Consider the following 27,784-nt stretch of genomic DNA (forward strand, 5'->3'; position numbering starts at 1 on the left):
ATGTATCCTTATTTGCCTAGGGCTTGGGTGTCAAATCGGTCTCAAGGCCGTGCATGATTTATTGTTTCACTAATGTTAGCGAATGACAACCGTACATTATCATACCAGCCCCAGTTTCCAATCGTATAATTATTTTTATTACCTTATTCAAAGTAATAGGTTATTACTTACTTTACTTTACAAATAACATTATAAAACGCATTAACTTACGAAGGTTTCCTTTATTTTCGTAGTGCTTAACGCTACTTTTGCAGCGTGTTATAAATGTTTATTTTTACTGACTTGATTCCCACGTAGTCCTGGAATGCGAGGCTGTGGCTAATCAACGTGCAGAAATCCTGGGAACAGTGAGGTCGCTCCGGGAAGCCTGTGAAGTGCCCAGGAGACTTCTGTGCTTCTGGAAGGAGCTGGGGTGGCTAAATTAGCCAGGACTTTCACGCACAACGGACCCCTAACCCCCTAACCCTGACTATGGATCTATATAAATCGCCTGTAGCTTAGTTTCATCATCGGACGTCAAGGCAGAATACAAAATACCATCCGTATCACCTCTATGACTATCGTTCCACTGAGCGTTTCTTAAGGCAGATTTACCTGCGTACCACCACTATGTGGAACCAGCTGCCCCCTAAAGTAATTAGGAACCAAGTCTACTTCCTTCAATAAAAGAGCGTACCAATTCTTAAAAGGCTGGCAACGCACTTACGAGCCTTCTGGCAATGTGAGTGTCCATAGGCATCAGTTAACATCAGGAGATTAAAATATTTAATAAATGATTTTTGAGAACGTGTATTTTGCGTTAAGTATATTTCTCTAGCACAATAACTTTGGCGATTTTTTGCGTTTTCTACAATAATATAAGCACCAGACGATTGTTTTCCTCAATAGATATCCACTTAACCTTATTTTGCTAGCAATGTGGAAATCATAATTATCCTACCTTGTATTACAGTTTCACTCGTGCGTGTTATATAATATGTGTTATTGTCTGCTCGAATTTGTGTTACATAGTCTATTGATGGACGTTGACATTTTGTAATTATTTGTGGGTGAGAGGTCAATAAATGTCCGGTTATAATTATTGAGGATTCTTCCTCATGTAACAGCTATTTTGAAATACCGTGTAATTCAACTACCGTGTAATTTAAAGAATACAGTGTGAGTACAAGAGGAAAATTTATGCGAAATTAAAAACTAATTTTAATAACCAACAAATAATAAATAGCAATATTTTTCTAAAACTTAAAATTCTGGCTTTAATATTTAATAAAAAGTATTTAATTTGTAGGTGAATATTGTCGGAGTATTCTCTAAAGATCCAAATTATACAACCTTTTTTGAAATCATTACGTGAATTAATACCATAAATGACAAGGGGTCTATTAGGAGTACGTACAAAGGATGGAAATTGCAAGCAAGTGAAAAATTATAAAATATGTGTTAAATATGTGTGGATGCTCCTCCAACCTACCCTCACCTACCTACCTACCCTCAAAGGGTTGAGGGTGCTTCGAATTCAAGAAATATTTCACACTTTTATTTATCCATTTATCGCGGAAGAACCATCGAGACTATCACGCTTTGACCGAGTTGACTCAAGTTCTTAGGGGTGTAGCTTGTGCTTCATAAATATGAAATCGGTATGGTTATAGATATATAGTATAACAGATTGACTAATGCTCATGTAGTTTAAGGTCAAACATCGTTTAGAGGTCTTTAAAATGAGCTACGAAGATTAATCGGTCAATAGGTCGTAAGTTCAAGATTATGTAATCATTACATAGCATCTGTTCTTGTATATATGTACTACGCATTAATAATAATAATAATCAGTGGCGTTACAACCTTCTTAGGTCCTCAGATTTATGTATCTGTTTCATGATCATTTGTTAAACTAATAGGCAAGTTAGTGATCAGCCTCCTGTGCCTGACCCACGCCGTCGACTTTTTGGGCCTAAGGCAAGCCTCATGATGTTTTCCTTCAACGTTCGAGCGAATGTTAAATGCGCATATACAAAGAAAGTCCATTGGTGCACAGCCGGGGATCGAAGCTACGACCTCAGGGATGAGAGTTGAATATTTTTATTTTTAATAAACGCACATTACACTTCCTATTGATATGTGGCACATGCATGTCCGGACGACACAAATTTGCACCATATCTTGCAAAGATCATCATGGCTAGTTTAATTTTGGATGCCGCGCTTCTAAACAATTACTTAGTGTTTTGACCAAACCATTGTCTTAGGTTTTTCAACCAAGACGTGCATCTGCCGCCAGGTGTCCTTCTACCTGCCACTTTGCCTTGTATGATTAGTTAAAGGAGCTCGTCTTTTTTAGCGTTACGTACAACGTGTCCGAAATATTTAAGTTTCCTTTACCGTCATAAGCACTTCTTTTCTCTTCTGCATTCTGTCAACCATGCTGTTGTTTTTCGGATGAGGTCTGTCCAAGATATTTTAAGCTTAAGCCGATAAACCCAGAACGAATCTCTCAAAAAACCTCGAACGCATCCACGTTTTTGCAAAACAGTTAGCGTCCAAGATTCTACGCCGTAGAGCACGGAGAAAACGTAACATCGCCCAATGCGCGTTTAAGCTGTAAATTTAGGCACTTTTAACAAAGTACTTTTTTAAATTCTAATACCCGCTGAAACTAGTTTGAGGTTGGTAAACATTTAATCTTAAACAAAAATCAAAAAAGTTATATACCCAATACAATTTCTACGTAAGAAATGAACCATTTGTTCATAGCTTTACTACCTAAGAAAACAATTTACACATCAGATTACCGTGCTTAATCCGAACCGATTTATATAATATGAAAGTGATCTATTTCGCTCTGGATTCGATTCAAGTCACGTTTAAGACGCTCGTGACAGCTAAACACCGGTTATATTCTAATTAGTTTAGATAACCACAGATTAGTTGTCTTACGTTCTGAGTAATACTGGTTTGAGATCACGATCAGTTTAGTAACACTTGCGAATTTAAATTCGATAGCTTTGTTAAGAATCGCTTTCTATGTTTGGTTTTTGATTTTTAACGTGAACATCTTAGTAATTTTATACTTATATAAGTAATTGTAGGTGCTTGTTTTGCTCGAAGCTTTTGATATGAACTTGTCCAATAATTTGCAGAGAGAAAATTTAGACGACCAATGTTTGAGTTTGTGAAAGAGAATCTTCGTGGAATTTGCTGCAGTGCTAAATTATGTTGTTATGTTGACAACACCGTGACGTCGTTATATTTCGACAGTAATGATGATACTTAAGATAAAATTTTTTTTGTTAAATATGAAATGACGCGTAATTTTTTTTTATATCAGTTCGAATAACTGCCACGAGGGTCTCCTTTTTTATACATCTTTTGTCTATGGTCCGGATAAAATATAAAATCTTGTTAACGACTTGCTTACTTCGTAAATATGAAGTTATCCACAAGGCAACTACAACCAAACCCGTAAAAGTACTTGCACTAAATACATTAAATGTATTACACATTTCTGACCACAATTGTTTTGTTATTGCGTTAGTCACGATGGTGGCGCCTGTCGCTGGGAGTCGAACCGGCAGGTGGCTGGACACTGCGCCCACTTGTCGATGTTGAAATAGCCTGTACAATGTCGTAATACGAAATTATAGGATCAAGTCGTACAACTATGTGCGCTTTTGCTGATTATTTAACTAATCAAGTTTTCTGTGTGACTAAGCTACTGTAAGATAAAATAATAATGCTTGATAAATATGCATGTTAAATGATAGATCTAAAAAATAAGCGATTCCTGAATGATTTAGCCCCCTTATCTATAACAACTGAGGTCTTTAGTTAAAGTGGTGCAATTAGACTATTTTCTTTTACTAGCAGCCCGCTCAAACTTCTTTCGCCTTAATATGTTTTTTTTACTTAGTCTTCCTTTTAGAAGCTTATGCCACACATGGAATATTTGGCTATGCTACCACATAGAGACAGTTTGCTTATCTGGAATAAAAACCAATATATTATATATTTATCAATTTTTCTCTGCAAAAACCTTCCTCAAAGTTTAAGGAATAAATTTAAAAAAGTAATACTCGAATTGGTCCAGCCGTCTTCGAGTTTTCCGTATTAGAAATTAGGAACATATTTTGCGATAAGATATAATGAGAACATGGATTTGAAATATTTTACTCTTCAATCATTTAGATCGGTCTACCACGCCTTTAACAAATATATAATTTATTTATTCTAAATAAAAACGAAACTATAAATACTCCTACAGTTTTTCAAAGCCAGTTAATAATAATCAAGCAATCACTGGACACATGATTACTGTACAGAGACATAAGTAATCTAAATGCCAAGGCTTTCAAGTGATCTATATAATGGGTACATAACTTTAATTGCCCAAGACATATCACGGGAAATATATAAAAAAAACTACCTGTTTTATGTAATTATTACATCTTAATGTACATATTTGTGGGTTTATAATCAAGGTCATTTGCTAATTTGAATATATTCTACGTTATTCGAAGTTAAATCAATTAATCTGTACGTTTTACTCTTGAAATGCCATACTTTGATATTTATTACTCATTAATTGTAATATAGTTTATGTCCTCGAATAGGTATCAATAGTTGTTTAATTATTTTACATTTAAATTGTTATAGCAATAAATTACGATTATATATAAATAATGTTTAATTTATTCAAAAGTTTTTAATGCCTTTTTTTATAAGAATAATACAGTCAAAAATTCTGGAACATAATCCAGAGGAAACAAAAGAGAGTTAACATATTGATAGATAGATACATTTATTTCTTGCAACAAGTTAATCATTGTATAATTAAGAACAACTAGAATTCATTTTAATAATATACAATTAAAAAAATCCTGTATTAAGTAGAAGGATATTGAGTAAAGTGATTGTTAATACAAATTACTTGGTAATTGATTGAATATTTTAATACGTAATAGGTATTCATTTAAGGCTAGCATAGAAGTCTTGTCGGCAATTGAGACGGGGGTTTTGTGTAACTTTCATATAAATATGTTTATACTAATTAAACGAGAAAAACTATTTCGTACATTTTAACACTTTTAGTAATCATTAAAGATATTAAATACAGGTGAGAAAACAATATATATTTTATGATCCAATTGTTCATAAGTGTTTGTTTGGTTTTAAATGATAAATTATTCCGGGATATTAAAAAGAATCATCTATTCAAAATATATAGATAGATTTGTATTGTAGTATTAATGTATGATTGTTTATTTACATGGCTTGCATACTTACCTTAATTGACGTAGATGTGCTAACATATTCAGTATATTCCAGATATTTAAGCATTTGCATCAGTGGCCTCACAATATTGTAAATATCACTGGCCCTAATGTTGCTTTAAGTAATCTTTATAGTAAAGTTCAACTCCATCAAGGCACTGCTTTTAATGTATGTTAATAAAAAGTTAAACTATATTAAATTTATGTATCAGAGTATATATTTTGACTAACAGTAAAATTTGTTAGATGTTAAATGTATTAATCTATCTATCTATTAATGAAAAGGACGTCCTTTTTTACCCGTACACATTCCGTAAAAATTTATTCGACAAAACAAGACACCATGATTGGCGACAACTGTGACTAACGCTGTATAAAGAACTTTTAATAAGACGTTTAAAAAAAAAAAAATTACTTTCTTCCGTTCTATATCGTAAGTAAATTTAAGATTCTTCGTGCCATACGCTTTGAATGTTTTGACAACAAATTCAATCAAAAACGTATTATAAAATTCTATGTTACAAGTTCAATCTCGGCATACGGTCTTTTTGTATATTTAATTACGTTCCAAGGAGCTTTTCGATTTTAGACTTTAATTAATTTCTACATCGCATGTGAACGGCTCACATTGTTAATTTATCGAGAGCGAGAAATCCAAGGCCTGAGTAATAAGGTTTCGTATAACTGCAAGCGTTTGTAAATTGTTCAAAAGGTCACTTCTAGACACGCCTAGTCTGCACGTTTTGATTGTTATAATAAAGCTTAGGAAATGTTTGACAAATATTGAACACTGAGCTATTTTGCAATGGATTTGTTTGCATTTAGATTTGAGAATTCGGACAACGAATTATCTCTCATTCGGCCTTACAATGCGCAATGACAACTTGGAGAAACTAATCGTTGTTAATAACACAAAAGGCTCCAACCAGATGGACCGATCAAGTAAAAGGCTAGAAAAATCGACTGGTGCTGGACAGAAGCAGATGGAGAGCCCGCTTCAGATGTTACCTTGCTGACCATAACGCTCAGATATGAGTCCACATAACGAGATTGAGTCGAAAAGCTTAAGTCCGGTAATCACTATAGGGGCATGCTATACCCTGTACTATTTCGGTTTTGATAATCAGCCTTTCGAAAGTATGAATTTGGAAAACATTGTTTTGCATACAGTACCTTGGTAGCTTGCTACATGTCGTATACCCTGACTAATTCCCAACGAAAAAATAGGTTGTTAGAGACAGAAATAAATAGACATTGAAACTCTCGTGTCTCTTGCAAACAAAAATCGTGTTAATTTTTAACTAAGGCTTATAGTACGTCTAAAATTAATTCGCTTCTAAATCATGTTCAAATAATTGTTGTTGCTGTCATCGCCTACTATATATCCTTAGGCTACTACGTCTATCTATTGTTTCCTGTTCACATTCAACTAAATCGTATGTTTAAATGTCACTACTGAATAACGCCTAATAGCTTAATGTTTAAGTTTACGTAATATTATATGGATTTAAATACCAGCATAATTTAACAGATTTTAATAGATTAAAACGCCTATATTTATTATAATATTAAACCATTAGATACTGCTAACTGCACTAAGAATGTACAATGTTGTGTCAAGCTTCTATCTTACATTTCCTTACTAGTAGCACTACTAACTACAGCAGTAACAACCGTCTCAATACTATGTGAAAAACATATAATATGTTAGGATAAGAAAATGCAACGTATTTAAAAAAAAATATAGCATACTATTGACGGCTTTGAACGAACGACACTTTTGACATATGCTTAAGCATAACACTGCTTAATTGCATATTTGTATTATTTGTTAAATCACTTCTAAAAGTAAGTTATTTTTGTTATATTCCATGTATTATGCTTTTTTTCTTTTCTTCCTTAAAATTGCCTCACTCTTACTAAAGATGCAATTTAATTAACCTTATCTAAGAATAAGAAACTCTTATTTATGGTAATTGCGGGATGGTATATGTAAATTGTATTGCAACTGGGAGCTGTTTTTCTGCCCACGATGCTTTTTGAATAATTTTATAAGGGTCGATGTTCTGTGATTGTCGTATTACTTGTGGGCGAAAATTGTTTCAATAAGTTTATATTTAACTCTTTTTAAGAAGCTTCGAAACAAACAAATTGAAACTTATAACTAGTAATTCCCCGTGATACTCTGTGCAAGCCTTCCGCGTTTGTCTATGACACAATTGACATAATTGACAGTTGACATAGACATCATTTTTATTTTTTCAATTTGAGGCCAGTCAAGACTTTGACACATTGATTCCTGACAACTGTTAAAACATTCGTGAATTAAAGACTGTTTACAATCTTAAGTAAATAATAGTATAGTTAAAAAAATACCGTTCAAAAAACAGCCTTTTTTTTTTCATTTTAACTAAAAATAAATTTAAAAAGTTTATCCATAAATGCAGCTGCTTTTACCAGTTTTGAAACACACTAATCTGATAATACATTATTAGGACCACTAACTTTAAACATCTAACCTAACAAAAGATTCGTTCATACAAAAACAGACGTTAGTTTGCAAGTACTAAAATAGACGCTGCAATAGTCACTTGTACGTTATATTATGGTTTGAGTTTTAAATGTCGTCGCGCGAATTTGATGATACCTATTATGCAGGAGTCTCGGGGGACCTTCATTGGAAGACCTCCTAATAATTTTTGCTGCCGGAAACACGTCTAAGTATTTAAAAAAAAATTAAAGTTTCGTGCGTTCACTTTAAAAAATAGTTTTTTTTAATTAAGCGATTATTAATAATCGTTTTTTTTATCGCTATTTCCTCATTTTTCTCCTGAGACTCCTACATAATCAGTTAAATTCGGGCGGCGAAATTCAAAACTGTTACCTTTATTAATTATTCAAATAGTAACATAGAAAGTGACAAATTATAAATGTGTGAAAATATGTTAATTATTTTAATTAAATGCTGTATCAAGTTCATTCATAGTGCGGTCGAAGTTATGTTGTCGACATGACATTTTAAAATGTCGAAGAGGATTGACCCGAAAAGTGAAGGCGACTTCCTACATGTTTCGTTTACTTCGTGAAGAATTGGTCACAACAGCCACGGGTCGATTTTCATACTGGTTCATATATGTTGTAGTGAGCAGATTTGGCCTAGTGGCTTCAGCGTGGGACTCTCATCCTTGAGGTCGTAGGTTCTATCCCCGGCTGTGCACCAATGGACTTTCTTTCTATGTGCGCATTCGCTTGAACGGTGGAAGAAAACATCGTGAGGAAACCGACATGTCTTAGGACTAAAAAGTCGACGGCGTCTGTCAGGCACAGGCTAATCTAATAGGCAAGTAGGGGACTTGCCTATTAGATTAAAAAAATGATCATGAAACAGATTAAAAAATCTGAGGCCCAAACCAAAAGAGGTTGTAGCGCCACTGTTTTATTTTATTTTTTCATATACATATTTTGAAATAACACTTACTTTCTTTATACTCTAACCATCAGTAGCGATGGTGACAGCTATACGGACTCAGAGCTACAAAATATTAATGTTAAGAGCAATTATTTATAAATAATTAAATAAAACTTAAAAGTGACACTGACTCCGACTTCAATATTGTTATTTTGAGTGTGTTTAATTATCTGTAGGTACACAGATTACTTCGGAGTATGGTCAAGATCTGTCAAAATATATTATTGTCTATCTATGGTATTTATTGATTTACTAGTTTTATATACGCGTCTGTCATAAATAACAAATTTCATAAACTGATTAAATAATATTATTATATATAATCTATATTAATATTTTACGCTAACTGATATTTTTAATTTCATATGAAATTTTTTGCTGTGCAGTATTTGCTTGGATTAGTAAACTGTCGATTACAATTTAACAAAACATTGTATTATTATTTAAAATGTGTTACTTCTTTTAATCGTATAAAACAATTAAAGTATTACTTCACAAGGATATCCCAAAGATAATACAAGGTGATAATGAAAATAAAAGGAGACTACGTAATTTCCCGTGCGAATTATGCAGTGCGCGAGAGATGGTGATTGTCCCACATCCCACAGTCGCGCCTGCGCTGTCGTGATTGCGACAACGTGACAATTGCCCAAACGAGATTACGGATGCTAATCCCTTAACCACTAAGATAAACCTTAATTACAAATTTACTTTCCATACATGAATATTCTTGAAGAGAACAATAAAACATACTTCCATCTCTTTCTGTCACTTTATGTTTACGCTGTGACTGGTTGAAATAGTGCATTTAGACTGATTGGTTTTTAAGCGTCTTCAACCGAATTATAGAAGGCGGAGGTTAATTCGACGTGTAAGAAAAACATGAAGGCAGCGTTCGACTTATTAAAAGGCCGGCAACGCACTCGCGAGACCTCTGGCATCTAGTGTGTTCTGCCTGTTCTAAGAAAAAAATGTAACATTTTTTATGAATTATTATATGAAAAAAGAGGGGTTGTTATGTCCCATTTATTTCTTTGAAATAAGACGCAGAGACTCAATCCTAGGACAGCATCAGTCTGTGCGGTCTCTGAATATTTTAAATAGTTATATTTAAATCCCCTGTACTATTGTACTGTAACACAAAAAAAGTGACTTTTTTAAATTTTACATACATTAATTCGCAGTATTTAAAAAGTATTTTAGTAAATTGTATGTTGTAACCTTATTTAAATAGAGTTTACCCAACGAGTTACCTCCAAGGCCGGAAAGAGAAATAGTTGAGAATAATCAAGATTAGAAGATAATTTTTAATTGTATGCTTACAACACTGATGGATTATCAAGTGTGCAACTAAAATATAAAGTATGCTTCTTGCTTAAATTATTAACGGAATATTTCAAAAGAAACATCAGTTTTCTAACGTAATTTAAAACGAGTATAAAAATAGTTGAAAAACTTATTATAAATTTCTATATTTTTTTATGAATCGAAAGGATCCTCAAAGGAGACTCAGCCAATCAGCCATACAGCTTTCTGCGTCTGTTTCATCAGCCAATTCAGTATATTTCAGTGGCAACTACCGACATGGTTTTCTTTTTTTCGGTCATGTGCGTTAATCACCAAGAAGGTTGTTTAACATTTACTTAGTTCACCTCATAGCCTAGCGGTCTTATTAAGTGGCAGCTAGGTGAGGGGTACCGGGTTCGATTCCCGGTTCGAGGGCAAGTTTTAATTTAATTTAAAAATTTGTTCTCGGCCTTTGGGAGGGTTGTGCGGTACCGGGCTAGTGCTTAAACCGTACATGGAGGGCACTGTCGAATTTCTAAGGCAAGCAGTGAGTATGCTACCTAAGAAAGGAGACTGTGAAGGATTAGAACGTAGCAATACGTTCTAGGCCGAGGATGGCAAATTACAAGTGTGAATTATAAAAATCTTATACTTGACGCTGGCTAATGCACAAACCGTGCCAGAGCCATAAAAAGGAAAAACAAATACATAATTAAAATGTAACTACTAGGAACAGTTACAAAAGGCTTATTTTATTTTTAAATAAATAATTTATATTCCAGAATGTTTCGGGGCGAACGACCGTTCCCGGCAGCGCTCCGGACCAATCAGGAGCGTTCCGGTCGCGGCGGATATAAAACGAGAGGCTAACTTCGACTGCCCCGAAGAGTTTGGCTACTACCCTCATCCCACTGACTGCACACTCTACTATGTCTGCGTATTCGGCGGCGCACTACTTGAATCGTGTACTGGCGGTCTTATGTACAGGTAAGAACTAAGCGCCCAAGGTGGCCATTTTCTTTTTCTATGACCTCTGATGAACAATATAGTTTTTGTTCTAGTGACCTGATAGTTTAGAAGCCTTTTATGTAGTAACTAGATAATACCCGCGTCTTCACACATGGGAATCGCGTGAAAAAAAATTGTTATCCCAGAAGTTTGCAGTTACGTATAACATATACGTAACTGCAAACTTCTAATAATTGTTTATTTTATACATAAAATAGTGATTTAACGTATTCTGTTTATCATCCTACTACATAAATAGATAGTCTATACGTATTCTAATTATATTTACTGATGCTACTGGTCAAAAAGTTATAATTAATGTAATTTCCATCTACTTCTAAACTTTACTAATTTCCAACTTCTTACAAATTACACTCACTCAATCTGACTGAACCTACACGGGACTTTTTGCAGTCGCTGTTTAGGGACTCCGAGGTTAGTCGGCATGTCTTTCCATAGACGAATAGTATTTAAACCCCACATTTTGAGAATATAATGTAACAATTTCTAAACTAAACAATTCCAGCCATGAGCTGCAAACATGTGACTGGCCACGTAATGTCGGCTGCGATGCTACCGGCGCTGTTGTCGCTGAAGACTTGGAGAGGCTAAATGAGAGGGAACCACCTCCACCCCCACCCCGCAGGAACCCACCACCAGCCCCTCGTCTCCAGCCAAAACCAGTTATCACTTCACGAGGACAGCCGCATTACAGTCGCCGAGAAGAATACGAAAAGGTTAGTTAAACAAAATATAAAGAAGTATGGACAATTGAGAAAAGTAAGGACTTAGGAAAAATTTAGCAGATTCAAGTTTTTTAGTGTTCTATAAAATCAGAATATCAGAATATAGTGCTTGGAATAGATCATAGTTTAGCTACCTTCAAACCACAAACCACTTTAAAAAAAATAAAGTTACATTGTTCGAATTAGGGCACCATTATTCCATATTAATATATATCTTCAAGACAACTCTATATACCATGGACTAATATGTATAAACTGATTATTTTATAGGGTAAATTCAAAATATGGTAATAAAATTGAGTACTATTTTTGTTTCCTCATTCAGGATTCATTTCGTAATATTCGATTTAATATTTCAGCAACAACAATTATATGCCGAGGTGGATGATCTACCACCAGTCGAAGAACTTGAGACCGACAGACAACAGAGGGTGTACAGAGGACAACCATCAACAATAGGACAGGTTCAAAAGGACAGAGACGGTTATGTGTCACAACCCATATCATCTGGAAGGACTCTTAATGCTAATATTATTCCCGCTTCGTTGAATCAGAACAGCAAAATTGGATCATTCTCTTTTGGAAGCCAGGTTGATGAGAGAAGAACCGCTACAGCTACGCAGGCTCCACAAACTTACAGGTACACTTTTTTAGTTTTTTAATAAAGAGCGTTCTGGTATTAGTAAAGAGCTTCGATGTTGCTAAACTATTTTCAAAAGTGTTGAATAAAAGTTCGAAACGTCAGTGATTTTTGAAAGAAACAGTTATTTTTATTTTTTATTTCAAAAGGATTTAGTATTCAATTCTTATAAATAATAACAACTGACGCCAACCACTGAACAATAGATCAGGGTGTTGTGTGCTTTTTTCTTATATAAAATATTATCAATACGTTTTAAAAATATAAATTACTTATTTGTATTGCAGTGGACAAAAAGACGACGTAACTGATATTCCTGACAGACTTGTAGACATTTCGACTAATGAAATTGAAATCGATGGAGCTTCTTTCAAAACTCATCAAAGAGCTAAACGTTCAACTGCTCCATTAGATTTTAATTTTGACAGCAAAAACCAGACTCAAATTACGAAAAGAAATGATGATGACCAAGTAATGGAATATTTTGAAGCCGAAACTGAACCCAGTTTAAATGACTATGACGATGACCACGACGAAACCGAAAGAGACAAGCGACAAGTTAGATACTATTTAAAAAATGGTTATAAAACACCAGTAAAAATATGGCCTAATACAAAGCAATTAAAATTAGTTGATTTACAGCATTATAATCCTAATATACAAAATACTAGATATCAAACACAGTATAATAATGATAACTTAAATAGTGCGACACGACAACAGTCACCTCAAAGTTATTTTCAGAACCCATATTTAACGTATCACACAGATAATTTTCAATCACAAAGGCCCTTTAAACCAAGTATTCCAGATAATGTTAATCAAAAGCCAACCAATATTAATACGCAAATAATAACTAAAAGCCCCCCTATATCGTCACTCAACAATAATGACAATCCCTTTGCTTCTTTGTCTGGTGGTTTTTACAATAACAACCAGAATAAAGTTACTCATAATAATCAAAACATGCAATATTCATTTCAACCTGTTACACCAAAATATGTTTCATTTCCTGATTCATCTCAGCTCCCAACAACAGTTGTGACGGGAAAACCCGTACATGGTAATCCGACTAGTTCTCCAAATAATTATAACTCTAATTATCAAGTTCCTAATACACAACCAAGTAAATTTCATAATACCAATGATCTAAACAGAAAACCTAATAATGCCAAGCCTATAGACGTAGATGAAGAATATGAAGACGAAGACTCGGGAGAAGGTGATGACGAGGAATCATCAGAGGAATTTCAAAACGGAGATAATTTTAAACCATTTTCAACACGGCTACCTCATGAGTACACACACCCAAAAAATAAATATGCTCATATTGATAATCCGTTTGCAAATCCTAACTTTGATTTTGATGAATTTCTCTATAACTTAAGAGAAAACCACTACTCAGCAATCGGTGTAACAACATCTAAGCCTAAACCAGTTCCAGAGATGGCTTTTAATCTACAGACTCCAAAAGTTTACGCCTCTACTCCTTCTTATGACAAGAAAGTTACTAATCCTACGGGTTTTGGAAGCACAGGAGTTAGTTCTCCAAAACCATTTACCATTCCCGGGGTTATAAGCAACTCAGCAAATCTGCATAATGTACATGTGCAAAGTAATGTGGACTCCTATAATAATTCACCACAAGTGTTTAAAGGACAAACAGGATTAGTCGCTTCAAAATTTAAGCCTCCAAACTTTAAAGATGATAGACAGCTTCCACTTCAATATAATTTTAATACGCAATTTGAAAATAATAACAATAACAATCAAACACGTCTCACAACACCAAATTCTTTTTCACAATATTTGCACGAAGTAACGCCTAAGCCTTTTAACGCTAATACGAGGTTCAACAGTGTAACTTCAAGTACAAATGCATACCGTCAGGGTAATTCAATGTCGAGTGAAAGACCATTTGTCACATCTACAATAAAACCTGATAATGCTTATATTGTAACCTTTCAACAATCAACTGTTAAGCCGTCATTGGCGAATAACCAACTAGCTGCTCTTCAGAACCATTGGAAACATTCAAGTGATTTATCAGCAATTATGAAGTCTACACTTAGACCCAATTACTTCTCCGACATACCAAATTTAGAAGGGTTGTTTAAGCAAGCAATACACCCTTCCTCCCAGGCACCAATAAAGTCTCCTGAATCTGTTAGACACTATATGACAACCACGTCTACAACGACTACTCAACCTCCTCTAAAACGTAAACCTATACCTAAACCTTCGCCTGAAATGAGCGACTACTATTATGACGATGAAGATGATCAGTATTATTATGAACCTATGGTGAAACCAAAATATATGCCAAGTACTGAAGTAAAACCGCAACGCCCGCCAATGGCTCAGAATTATCATGAATATGATGACTCCAGCGAAAACACAGGGGACTCGAAAAATATAAAAGGAAATTCCCTTGCACCTCGTAGACCAACAAACCCAAACTCACTTACGGATAGTGTTACCAAAAATCATAATGATGTATCAGTTGTCACGAAAGTTCCTTTTAAACAGTCATTGAAAAACATAAATGGAAAAATACCTGTTCCTGTGATGGGATATGTTTCTCCGGATGTAACGCATCAGGAATTAAATGAATTGTCAATGGTTCACCATTTACGAAATAGAACATATCATATGCGAGTACCTAATGGGAACGACCCTTACACCTTGAAACCACCTAAATATCTTAACCAGACTACATTGAGGCCTTATACGTTAAGACATAGATTAGCTAAACCTACCACTGTAAAAGACAGCGCGACACAAAGTGAAGAAAATAAACAGATGCGTGGTCGAATTCGTCACCACAATATCGTTGCACAAATGAAATTGACTACTCCATCTGACAGCTCTAAACAAGAGACTCGTAACACAAAGACCAGTCACGATGACAAAACAAACAGGTAAAACTTAAAAGGACTATTTACATTGAAACTAATATTCAAATGATTTATCCTATACCTCACTATGAAACTGACTTATATAAGGCACTATATTAATATTTTCTTTCTCAATTAACCGTGACTTTGACTGACTTAAATTGACGAAGGTGATGATTTTGACTAACGGCTTTGTACATACTTCCGCGGTATTGATTACGTTTCAAGCGGTATGTTAAATAAATGTTTGGATTTTACAGTTTGGAACCCACTGAAAGAATTCCATCATCATCTTTCTCGGCCAGCCCTCGCCCCAAAATGCTGTACAACGGTTCTCAGGCATACAGTCCTGACCAGTATGATCCTTATTATGCTGTTTATGACGAAGACGGTGAATTGTACAAAGATACAGGTGAATTTTAGATTTGATGACACAAATGAAATATTTTAAAAATCAATTCTAGGTTAGCAGTGTATTTCTGTTTAATTTTTGTTTATTAATCTTGTACATATTTTAATAACTATTACTAAATATAACTTAAAAATAAGCAAATGTGTAGTCAGTTGTGTAAATACATATAAAATAATAATCATATAACATTAAATAATTGAATTATGACTCGAATGTAAAGCTCACTTATACCTTCTTACTAATTTTAACTTTTACGGTTTTCATCGCAATAAATCTCTACTAAAAGAATCTTTGATAACCTTCTTTAAATGTGACCAATTGTGGTGTATGGGCACTTAACTCAGTAACGGGAGATTGGTGGGTGTTGGCAGATTATGTGCAGCAATATAACGTAGGCTCACTCCGCCCGGCAGTCCAGCAGACGTACCGTGGCACGCCACCACCGGCTCGCCGACCTGTGGAGACCTACACGCCCAGACCCGTACTCCCAGACGACTACGACGACGCACTCATTCAAGCAGAGGTACGAAAGCAATAAACTACAATCATTTCTTAATTCAAAATCATTAGTTAATTTTAAATCATGTAAGTAAGAACCTCACTTAACTCGCAACTTCAAAACATACATAAATAACATATCTACCTATCATCTTCCTTCTTATAATTCACGCAAAGATTGTTTCTCAGTCTTATATAGATAAATTCTTTGCATTTATACAATTTGTTTTTGCAGATACCCAACCAGAACCAGTATCAGCCAGCTATTCGTCAACAGACAAGGTAATATTTTATCTACAGCAGATTAAATTAATTTAATAATCAGTTATCAAACAAATCAAAAGTCTTTACTAATATTAAACTATGAATTAGGGGCGATGTTAATGAATTGGGCTATGATCATGTTCCAAGCAGCGTGAGAACAACTATTTATGAAGCTACATCCCAAAGCACAACTCCTCCAACGACAAGCACTACCTTTACCACTACTACCACTACTACCACGACTTCTACCACAAAACGTCCAACCACTGCACCCTTCAAAGAAACAATAACTGTGACTCGCTTTAGTCCAAGGTACTTTTAATGTACACAGTATTACATCATCGCCTTTATTCAACGCATCATGATACCATCGAAACTAACCACATTTAGACGACACATCAAAACATTTATCACCTATCACTAATATACTACCAATTCAACGTCTATTAGTGTTATAACAATGTTTGTGATTTAACAGCTAATCTTTATCATTACTAACGAAATTGGTTTAAGGTACTATGTAGGCGAAATTGTATTTTTGTGTAAAATTATTAATACTTGTAGGAATTTTTATTCTATAGCTTTTATGGTGTCTTTAAAATAAATTACGGTAGCTGGATAGAAATGATGAGAGTGCTTTATTTAATAGCAGCAAGTATTTGATTATAATATACCCTACAAAGCATACGAATTTTTGTAGGAAACTTTAATATAGAACTGGAACTAGAAAGGTTTGTTTTCCTATTCAACAGATCGTCAACCGATGAAAATTCATTTCGCGATTCCGATCCTAACGAAAAGCGAACAAATCTTAGTGAATCCACCTCAACTCTTCCTGCAACTCTATCCTCTCGTATAAACTTTTCGTCCCATGCAAAACCCTTTGAAAAGACTGACAACCTTAACAGGTTGGACGATAACTTACCCTCGACTGATAATTTACCGACTCGCAAACCAGTTTCTAGAGTAACACCAAAAAGTGAACATAATTTAAAAATTGTTCAAGACAATTATAAACCTGTTAATAAAAAAATGATATCGTTAACTACAGGCTTTTCTATTCGACGAAATTCAAATGATACTGATAATCCTTACACATTGACTGTAAGAACAAAACCTTTTGAACCATATAGTGCACCTGTCAAATCTTCAAATAACAGTGTGAATAATAAAAAACAAGATATCCAAAGATATTATTACGATGTTGACCAAAATGTAGATAATCATAAAATTGAAAATGATTCCAATATAACTACATCAACAAGTAAAAATTATGAAAGCTTAGAAATCGCAGAAGTTAGAGAAGTGACAAAACATAAGCGACCCCACATAAAAGTAACATCCACACCAAAATCAAAAATAAGAATAATTACTACTCCGTCATCAACAGATTCGACAAAATTCTACCTCAAAACAGTACGTAAAAGGCCAGCAACATATACCATCCCTATAGAAAATACCGTTTCGTCAACAGATAATATTAACTTGGACGATATTGCAAATTCGGCGATACAGAATGAAGATAAAAATGAGAAATTAGAAACCATGCAGTCAAGTACGTCTAAGTTTTCTGATGAACAACTAGACGATAGATACTCACATAATAGACAGTGGGATGAATCTGTTATATCGCCCTATGAAACGCTCAATAATTTACGTAATAAAGAGACCGAACAAGATTTAGAATATACATCAACAAGTACCACAAGCAGTACTACGAGCACATTACCCCCGAGACAATTCTTAGATGGCTACGTTAACAGAGATAAGCCAATAACACAAAAACCTTCGTACTACACGTATCGAGTTGCAGATGAAGATGTTCCAGATCAAACAACTGAAGTATTTAATGGGAGAGTGAGAAATATTATTAAAACATTTTTCAATAGTTTTACAAGTACACCCCAATTTTTAGAAACAACATCACTCTTTTCAACACCCCTACCTAAAGAAGAAGTTGTTAATATTGGCTTTCAAAAAAAGAAAATAAAGTATGTAGAAGAAAAACCTGTTCGAAACAATATTAAATATCTACAAATTATTACTGAGCCGACTGTAACAGAAATTCTTCCAACTTTTGAAAATGTTCCGGAAGTGGTATCTGAAGTGACCGATTCAATCATAACATCAACGTATAATACACCATCAGTTCTTCCTTCTAGACAAAGTGAAAATAAACAGAGCCATACAGGTATTTTAGAGAGTTCAACTGTAAATGAATTTGTTAACATACAAAAACCTAACTCATACGAGTCTAAATTCACGAAGTTTGTAACACACAAACCAGACCATATCAAATCTGCTAAATATACAAAGATACTTAACAAGGAGCCTTTAGTTGACGATATAATCTCTACACCAGGTGATGATCGATCATCAACAACGACTTTGTCTAACATTGAACTTCAACCAATAATAGTCAGCGACATTGCTTCAACTACAAGCACGACTAAATCGACGACAACGACAAAAACTGATTACGACTTGACTTCGACTAAAAATTTACCTTTCCCAACTCGGGTATCGCGAGTCAATCCCGCCATAAAGTTAGCGGCCAAAACCCTTGGAGATGGGCGCAGGAGTTATCAATCGTCGCCAAATTGCTCAACAGACAACCGTCTGCAAGCGAATCCAAAATGCAACGAAATCAAATACCAGAGGTATATTTGCTGAACGGCTAATAATCTTAGCAGCCTGATGATCTTTTCATACTTACATGTCAATGGTGGAGGCTTTTGTCTAAAGTCAATGTTGCATAATTTTCTGCAGGCCGAAATAACTGGCATGAAAATGAACCTTTCCAAAATCTTTTAATATCACCTTCAGCCAAATCTATCGCTTAGCATTCTCTTCTTTCATTGGGGGACTTCCAGTCGGTTGAGTTGAATTCTACCATTGTTAACTCCTGACGCGAACATTTCCTTCTCTTTGTCACTTGCACTGATAGAACACGACTTTTTTCGTTGTCAACTTTGAGTCACAAGTAAGAAAGTTCCTCAATGTAGCTAATGCACCGTTTAGTCTCATCACAACTCATCAATAAGCACACAATCATTACGTATTATAATAAGTTATTTTAATTTGCATGTTCTGTTTTATACTTTTTTATTATTATATATCAGTAAAAACATAATTCTGTATTATGATACATATTGTCATAATAATTAATTTCAGAAACAATCATATCAATGTTGAACGTTGCTTTAACCTTATTCACGCATACTAATAGAAATTGTTTATATTATGTGTATGGTTATATAATTATAATTATTTACAGACCAAGCAACACACGTGGTCGCGGTTCCGCGCACTATTCTACTCAGGGTGGATCTGATTCTCCTCAACAAACTCCTAACCGAGGAACTCCACCAACGTTAGAATTAAATATTTCATCATATTATCATGCTTCACATCATATTCATTTTTATTTTGATACCATACACCAAAGATTGCTTTTCTTCATTGTTGTAAAACCGACAAGTTTAATTGTTAATTGGTGTTGTATAACTCAAAATGCAACAAGCATAATATGTTATTATTGTTATATTATAATTATAAAATACTATTTAGATTGAAATCTTTTCAAAACTCATCGGTTTTATCTATCATTCGTTCTATATTTACGTTTGTAATCAAGAACATCAGAAAATAATTGAATGTTTTTGTAACAGCCGCAATCGTCCTACATTGAAACCTTCAACTGCTATTGTGTCTAAGACCGCTGAAGCCCCAGATATATACGCCACACCTCCAAGCCGGCCCGCACCAGTATACCCACAACCATTGCCAGACAAAACCGCAGCCAAATGCAGAAAGGACGTTTGTCTTTTACCAGACTGTTTCTGTGGCGGAAAGGATATTCCTGGTACGTCATTCAATTTTTTTAGTACTAAAGTTAATTATTGTTCATAAAGTTTGAAGTACAGTTTTATTTTATTTTTTATTTAATGAGTATGCTGAATATCTCAGGAAATTTACCCGTCGACGAAGTACCTCAAATTGTACTTATTACGTTCGACGATGCCGTGAGCGACTTAAATAAAATGTACTACGAAGAGTTATTTGAACGAGGGCGTGTCAATCCAAATGGATGTCCTATTAGCGCCACGTTTTATGTATCTCATGAATGGACAGATTACAGTCAAGTTCAGAATTTATATGCCGATGGCCATGAATTTGCCTCCCACACTATATCGTAAGTTTGTTTTCACGAGCTGCTTACTGGTCTCTGTTTCGGAAGTCTTTTGCCAACCTACGGCTCCTAATTAACCATCTCCGTATTCTTAGGTATATATATAATAAGTTTATTGGGATTATTATTAATACAATGTTTCTTTCTTCCTTTCTCTTTCTCTACCTAACCTGCTTCTATCTTCCTTCTCCTGGCACACTTTACACAACCAACCACTTGCACAATCACGTTCCGTATCCTACAACAAACAGGCGATCTTCCCGTCGAGAGCGTACCTCAAATAGTTGTGCTGACATTCGACGACTCGGTAAACGACCTCAACAAGGGATTGTACGCCGACCTGTTTGAAAAAGGACGTGTGAACCCCAACGGTTGTCCCATCTCAGCCACTTTTTACGTATCACACGAATGGACCGACTATAGCCAGGTTCAGAATCTTTATTCGGCTGGACATGAGATGGCATCACACACAGTATCGTAAGTCAACACAGTACAGCACATTGTTCAGAACTATTCACACTTTATTTATACGAATTTAATTTTATACTTTCTTTTTAATAACATGTTGGTGGAATTAACTGCATGACTAACAAAATTTTTTGAATATTGAATTGGATGTATGAATACTTAATTCTATAGAACTGTCTCTATATATATAAAATTCTCGTGTCACAATGTTCGTGCTCCGAAACGGCTCGACTGATTCTTGTGAAATTTTTGATGCATATTCCGTAAGTCTGAGAATCGGCTACTATCTATCTTTTAAACCCCTAAGTGATAAGGGGTGTCCCCCAAAAAAAATATTTTTATTTTTTGACAATTTTTTTTGTTTTTATTTTTTTATGATACATCATACAAAAATACATACAACCCTTAATTTTCTCCCTACTACAATTAACTTCTGTTTTTTATTATTGATAGTTATTTTTATTGAACTAAAAAAATGTTTCCTTCAAATAAAATGGCAAATAACATATATACATGGCAATACGTTTGCCGGGTCAGCTAGTATACTAATATAAATTTAAATATTTCAGTCATAGTTTTGGTGAGCAATTTTCTCAAAAGAAATGGAACAGAGAAGTAGGAGGGCAAAGAGAGATATTAGCCGCATATGGTGGAGTAAAACTAGAAGATGTAAGAGGAATGAGAGCTCCTTTCCTTTCTGTCGGAGGCAACAAGATGTTTAAAATGTTATATGATTCCAACTTTACATATGATTCCTCTTTACCTGTATATGAAAACAAACCTCCCAGTTGGCCTTACACGCTCGACTACAAATTGTTCCACGATTGCATGATTCCACCTTGCCCAACGAAATCATACCCAGGTTAGTAGCAGAGATATCTAATATATGAAATTCTCGTGTCGCGGTGTTTGTAGTTAGACTCCTCCGAAACGGATTCACCGATTCTCATGAAATTTTGTGTGCATATTGGGTATGTCTGAGAGTCGGACAACATTTATTTTTCATCCCCCTAAATGTTAAGGGTACGTCCACCCCTAAATAATTTTTTATTTTATTTATTTATGATGATACAGCATTAAAACCCCTAATTTTCACCCCTCTACGATCAAACCCTATTTTTTATTATAAATGATATACATGGCAACTCGTCAATTGCCAGGTCAGCTAGTAATCTATTAAATTCTCACTAAGCACTGAGAGTGACAATTTGTTCATAAAAATGCAATAGGAAGATACCAAAAGTATTTCAGTGGTTGATCCATGAAAGCAGCCGAAATTAAAATAAAACTATTTTTATTCATTGGTTTACGCAACGAGATTTACGCAAGAAATAATAAAAAATTATTAATGATTGACCACTTAAATATGGCACAATGAAATTAAAATTACATAAACATAATTTTTCAGGTGTTTGGGAAGTTCCTATGGTGATGTGGCAGGACCTGAATGGTGGCAGATGTTCCATGGGAGACGCTTGCGCAAACCCATCCGAAGCAGAGGGCGTCTACAAAATGATTCTGAAAAACTTTGATCGTCATTACACATCCAACAGGTACACTTTCTATTAATTTTGTTTGTAATATATTCTTCAGTACTGAAGAATATATATATATATATATGGAAAAAGAAGTGCCCTGACATTTCTAAATAGGTGATAGAACTTCTCGAAAGAAAAATGAATGAACGAGTTATCATCTATAAATTCCACATCCTCCCTTTTTCATTTCTACTAAATATATTATTATATATATTTTTGTAATATTACTTCGATTTATATTTATATTATAAGATATTTTTCAATTTATTGTGTATGTAATGTAGTGTAATATTAATTTAAATAGTGCTTTAAATATAAAGTTATAATAAACAATTGTTAAGTTATGCTAACAAACTGTATTAAAATTAGAGGGTTCTAATTAATAACTAACCTTAACATATAATAACTAAAATCTATTATTAAAATCCCTTTAGGCACCGAAGATACTGGCAGCGTTCCCCCTTTGAATAGCTAGACTAATTCTTTGTCTTTCTTTTTTTCTTTTAAATATCTTTTTTTAAGTCTTACAACACACGTAGCAACAAAGCAACATACCAAGACTTTTGTCTCTTACTTTTGCTTGTATTCGTATGAAACATATATTATTTATTCCAGAGCACCATTCGGTCTCTTCTATCACGCCGCCTGGTTCACTCAGGCTCACCACAAGGAAGGGTTCATCATGTTCCTGGACTTTATTAACAAAATGAAGGATGTATGGATTGTCACCAATTGGCAAGCTCTCCAGTGGGTCAGAGACCCCACTCCGATATCTAGGCTTAACAGTTTCCAGCCATTCCAATGCAATTACCAAGTAAGAAAGTCTTTCGAGGAGATATTCTCCAGACATATCAGGGACTATTTTGTCGATTATGTTTCTACTACACAAATTTCATATAATGCGAGTAATTAGGAGGTTTCTTTATAACATGTAATATTTAAATGAAAACTAGAAAAAAGAGTGTTGGCCCAGTGACTTCAGCGTGCGACTCTCATCCCTGAGGTCGTAGGTTCAATCCCCGGCTGTGCACCAATGGACTTTCTTTCTATGTGCGCATTTAACATTCGCTCGAAAACATCGTGAGGAAACCGGCTTGCTTTAGACCCAAAAAGTCGACGGCGTGCGTCATGGACAGGAGGCTTATCATCTACTTTCCTATTAGATTAACAAATGATCATGAAACAGATACAGAAATCTGAGGCCCAGACCTAAAAAGGTTGTAGCGCCACTGAATAAAAAATAAATTTAATTATTAACTTAAACCAAGTATGAACTGTATTTAGTTATTTAAAACCTAGTAGTGGTAATTGGGTAAAAATAAACAATACTGTTTTTTTACATTTTTGAGTTGAAAATTATTTTTTCTTTTAGTTACTAAAGTTATCATCTCATTACAGGGTCGTCCGAAGAAGTGCAACAACCCAAAGGTCTGTAACCTTTGGCACAAATCCGGGGTACGATACATGAGGACCTGCCAGCCATGTCCCGAGATTTACCCCTGGACGGGAAAAACCGGCATCCGATCTTCGCGCATCGACAACGAAATTGAAGAGAAATAAATTTAAGAACTCGCATGTTGATCCACTAACTTAGCCAACGTGGCAAGGATCAATTAGGCAGAAATTGTTTTATTCAGAGTGCCATGATGGTCACAAAGCAAACAATTTCGTGTGATTCGAATTAGTAGTAAATAAATTGATTATAGGAATTGTATTGGAAACTGTGATATTGTTTTCAATCATCAAGGATGAGAAACACTTCGAAAACTACCTATTTTAAGTTTGATAGATTAAGGCTATGTTCACATGTAACGCGCGTCAACGCGCGATCAAATGTGGAGTTCAGATGATGAGCGCTAATGCGCGTTGCGAGAGTAGTCGTCAGTCTAGTACGGTAGAACGTAGAAAATGAACGTGGAAGAGTCTATTATTTTGTGGTTATTTAGTAAAGAAAAATATACAAAAAGAAAACGTACACATTCGGTTCATCCAATTTTGAAAAATAGACCCAGCTTGTTTGCGAAAATTAACAAAATTACATGCGATCAGCAAACGGACATTACATTAATATCAAAGCGCGAGTCAACGCGCGATTGTCTGCGTCTAGAGACTTTTTCTCTGATCGCCGCGTTAACGCTCCGTGACGCGCATTAACGTGCGCTCATGTGAACAGTTGTATGAAAATGCCACAATGTCTAGTCGCGCGATTTGAAAACGCGCGTCAAATTTTTGCCATCTGAACATAGCCTAATACTCGGTGCAATGTTTTGCAATATATTTCATAATTATAAAATTTTAATGCTTCATCTTTCAAATCTGATAACTCTGGTACAAAAGCCATATTAAAATTTAGACATTTCTTGCCAGCTTTGTGGTTGACACTGCCTTTGTACATATAGTTATTTTAGCTGTAGTTTTAGTAGGTGTATGATTTTCTAGAATGAATGAATTTAAAGTGGGTTGTGGAGACGTCCGTTTACATCGAATAGATGAAACACATGTCTATACGACTGATACTAAACTCCGGAAATTATATTTTGAAGCAAACGTCGATTAACGCTTGATGCGAAGCTTTTTGCTTGCGATATTTATAACGATTAGATAAGTATTGTAAATATAGGGTATTATTTAATATTTGTAGTTCCATTTTGTACAATTATTTTTGTGAATTCCTACCGATGCGATTCCCCGATTTGGCTTATGCGTTGTTTAAGCAAAATGTAATGATTTGTATAAGACAATGTAATTTGAAAATGGCCCAGAATAAAATTATTTAATTTGATATATTTTTATTTTTATTCCCTATTTATATATCACTTGCCCCGGGGAACAAAGTTGTACGATTGTGTCTCTGTTTAAACATAATTACGGACAACAAAGTAACAGCACATTACGACGGTAATTTGGCGAATGTCTAGATCGGAATAGTCTATTACCACTCTTTTCGCGGAAATATTATGATCATGGTGAAACAGGAATCTATTATTACTCTTTATTCGTTTTTAAACTGTCGAATTAACTTTTTATAATTATTTGGTAGATTTAAAAATTAAACAAAACTATCTTTATGGTTGTTGCGACCTATTTCAGGGGAGGTAAAATTAGGCAAACGAGTATTACTAACATTGTGCACAAAATAATTTCCGTAGAATAAAGACATCCTCGTGTTTTTTTTTAAGTAAAATGTTTTGAAATAAAAAAAATTACAGTAATTGTACATCACCCAAAGATCAAAAAAGGTCAAAAATGAGAAAACATTAAAACAGTCGTAATAGTGCTTTACTACTTTGTTCCCCTGGGCAAGCGATATATATCCTACATATATTGTATATTTATTTTCAAAAAGGTTATTATAGATTTAAGGGTATATACCGCCCATGGACACTCTCAATGCCAGAGGGTTTGCGAGTACGTTGCCGGCCTTTTAAGAATTAGTACGTCCTTATTCTTGAATGACCCCAAGTCGAATTGGTTCGGAAATACTTCAGTGGGCAGCTGGCAAAAACGCCTTAAAAACGCTCAGTTGTGGAACGACGGACGTCGAGGTGGTACACAGGTGGAATTTCGTATTCTGCCTCGACCTCCAATGATGAAACTCAGTTGCAGGTATTAATCCGAACAACTCCTCTGGATTGTTAGATAAGTAACAGTGTTGGCCTAGAGAGTTTACCGTGCGACTTTCATCCCTAAGGTTGTAGGTTCCGCTTTGCACCAATGGGCTTTGTGTCCATGTGCGTATTGCGCACTCGTTCACACGGTGAAGGAAAACATTGTTAGGATACCGGCATGCATAGAGCCAAGTCGACTTGCCTATTTGAAAAAAACAAATGACAGATACACAAATGTGAGACCCAGACCTAAAAGGTTGGCGCCACTGTATTTTCAAGGTGACATTGGGTAATTCTTGAACTATGTTCATGAAACAATGAGGTAATAAAAAATTCAATTTCAATCATAACATCTGTCTCTTGACATTCTACCTTATTCAAGGTCCACTATTCGATATATAAAAGAGACTTTGTGAAGCTAAATACACTGATAGTTTCAAAATGAACGTGTTCATTCTATTATATTCAATATGTTTTATGTTCTGGTGTGTAAAAGGAGAGGTTGAATACTATCCATCGATGGGCGAGATAAAAAAAATTCGCGATGCACCAAAAGTTCAACATACAAGATTTAATGTGAAAAACTCGAAATATGTAAAGAAGCGAGGAGCAGATCCAGTATTTCACGGTCACCCAAAAACAAAAGAAGAGCTCTGGCGCGAAAGATTCTTGCCAGAAGATAAACATTTCGATCAAGTGCCGTCCCTTATACGTCTCATCCACAATATCACACTTAAATATTTAACTGATTGTACTCCTGTCCTTCTCTATGATAATCAGATATTTTCTGAAACCAAACTGTTTCGAGAACTCTTAAGATCTTTTCCTGTGACATTTATTCATGGTTACATTGATAATAACAATCGTTTAGAAGCACCCAACATTATTCAAGCTAAGGATGAGTGCCTGCATTTTATTTTATTCCTTACTGATGTTCAGAAATGTCATAAGGTCCTTGGTACGCAGTCTAATAGCAAAGTAGTGGTGATCGCGCGATCATCTCAATGGGCTGTACAGGAGTACTTGGGCAATCCATTATCTAGGCTGTTTATTAACTTACTAATAGTGAGTCCCAGTTTTAAGGATGACGATGAAACTTTAGTAAGTATTCGAAACTCGTGATTTAAAAGATAGTTGACAAAAATCTTTCAGAAGTACAGTCAAAATCTGTTATAACGACATCGGACTACTCATATTTGGTCGACAAGGGACTATTCATATTTGGTCGTAAAAACCGATAGTCGTAACAGCCGATGACGTTGTTATTAAGTACCTAATAATAGAATTCGGCCGGGACCTTTGATTTTGGTCACCGGAATGTTGTTTTAAACGATGTCGTCGTAAACGGTTTTGATTGTATTAGCCGACCATAATTTTAATTATCATAATAACTAAGAAACTGAACGCCCAATAAGTTATCGTTTAGCTTTTAATTAGATCAATTTACTTATTATATCTTAAGGGCCTGATCGACGGACGAGTAAGACC

The 27,784-nt window shown here is 34.8% G+C and overlaps 2 protein-coding genes across 7 annotated transcripts in view; both read left to right on the forward strand.

Annotated features, from left to right (window-relative positions):
* Positions 1-25,470, forward strand: part of LOC125060028 (mucin-5AC) — an 83,722-nt gene extending 58,252 nt beyond the window's left edge. Inside the window, exons 2-16 of one of the 6 annotated variants that reach the window (XM_047664770.1) lie at positions 10,808-11,012; positions 11,560-11,770; positions 12,139-12,419; positions 15,577-15,728; positions 16,100-16,251; positions 16,462-16,508; positions 16,599-16,802; positions 17,243-19,150; positions 19,768-19,863; positions 20,162-20,355; positions 20,460-20,685; positions 21,720-22,012; positions 22,559-22,703; positions 23,304-23,502; positions 24,087-25,470. In XM_047664770.1, the coding sequence (XP_047520726.1) occupies positions 10,808-11,012; positions 11,560-11,770; positions 12,139-12,419; positions 15,577-15,728; positions 16,100-16,251; positions 16,462-16,508; positions 16,599-16,802; positions 17,243-19,150; positions 19,768-19,863; positions 20,162-20,355; positions 20,460-20,685; positions 21,720-22,012; positions 22,559-22,703; positions 23,304-23,502; positions 24,087-24,248 (4,475 nt within the window). In that variant the 3' untranslated portion in view covers positions 24,249-25,470. Of the gene's footprint in view, positions 1-10,807; positions 11,013-11,559; positions 11,771-12,138; positions 12,420-15,576; positions 15,729-16,099; positions 16,252-16,461; positions 16,509-16,598; positions 16,803-17,242; positions 19,151-19,767; positions 19,864-20,161; positions 20,356-20,459; positions 20,686-20,933; positions 21,160-21,719; positions 22,013-22,558; positions 22,704-23,303; positions 23,503-24,086 lie in introns of all 6 variants that reach the window. The other 5 variants (XM_047664769.1, XM_047664771.1, XM_047664772.1 and 2 more) reach the window with 5 other exon arrangements.
* Positions 25,471-26,647: 1,177 nt separating this feature from the next.
* On the forward strand, positions 26,648-27,418 carry LOC125059764 (ionotropic receptor 21a-like). The gene has a single exon (XM_047664312.1). The coding sequence runs from the start codon at positions 26,738-26,740 to the stop codon at positions 27,416-27,418; it is 681 nt and encodes a 226-aa protein (XP_047520268.1). The 5' UTR covers positions 26,648-26,737.
* The last annotated feature ends 366 nt before the right edge of the window (positions 27,419-27,784 follow it).

Source organism: Pieris napi, chromosome 20 (assembly GCF_905475465.1).
Source record: "Pieris napi chromosome 20, ilPieNapi1.2, whole genome shotgun sequence".
NCBI classification, from domain to species: Eukaryota; Metazoa; Arthropoda; class Insecta; order Lepidoptera; family Pieridae; genus Pieris; species Pieris napi.

Coding starts and splice junctions, on each gene's coding strand:
- LOC125059764 (XM_047664312.1), top strand. CDS start 26,738: ATGAACGTGTTCATTCTATTATATTCAATATGTTTTATGTTCTGGTGT.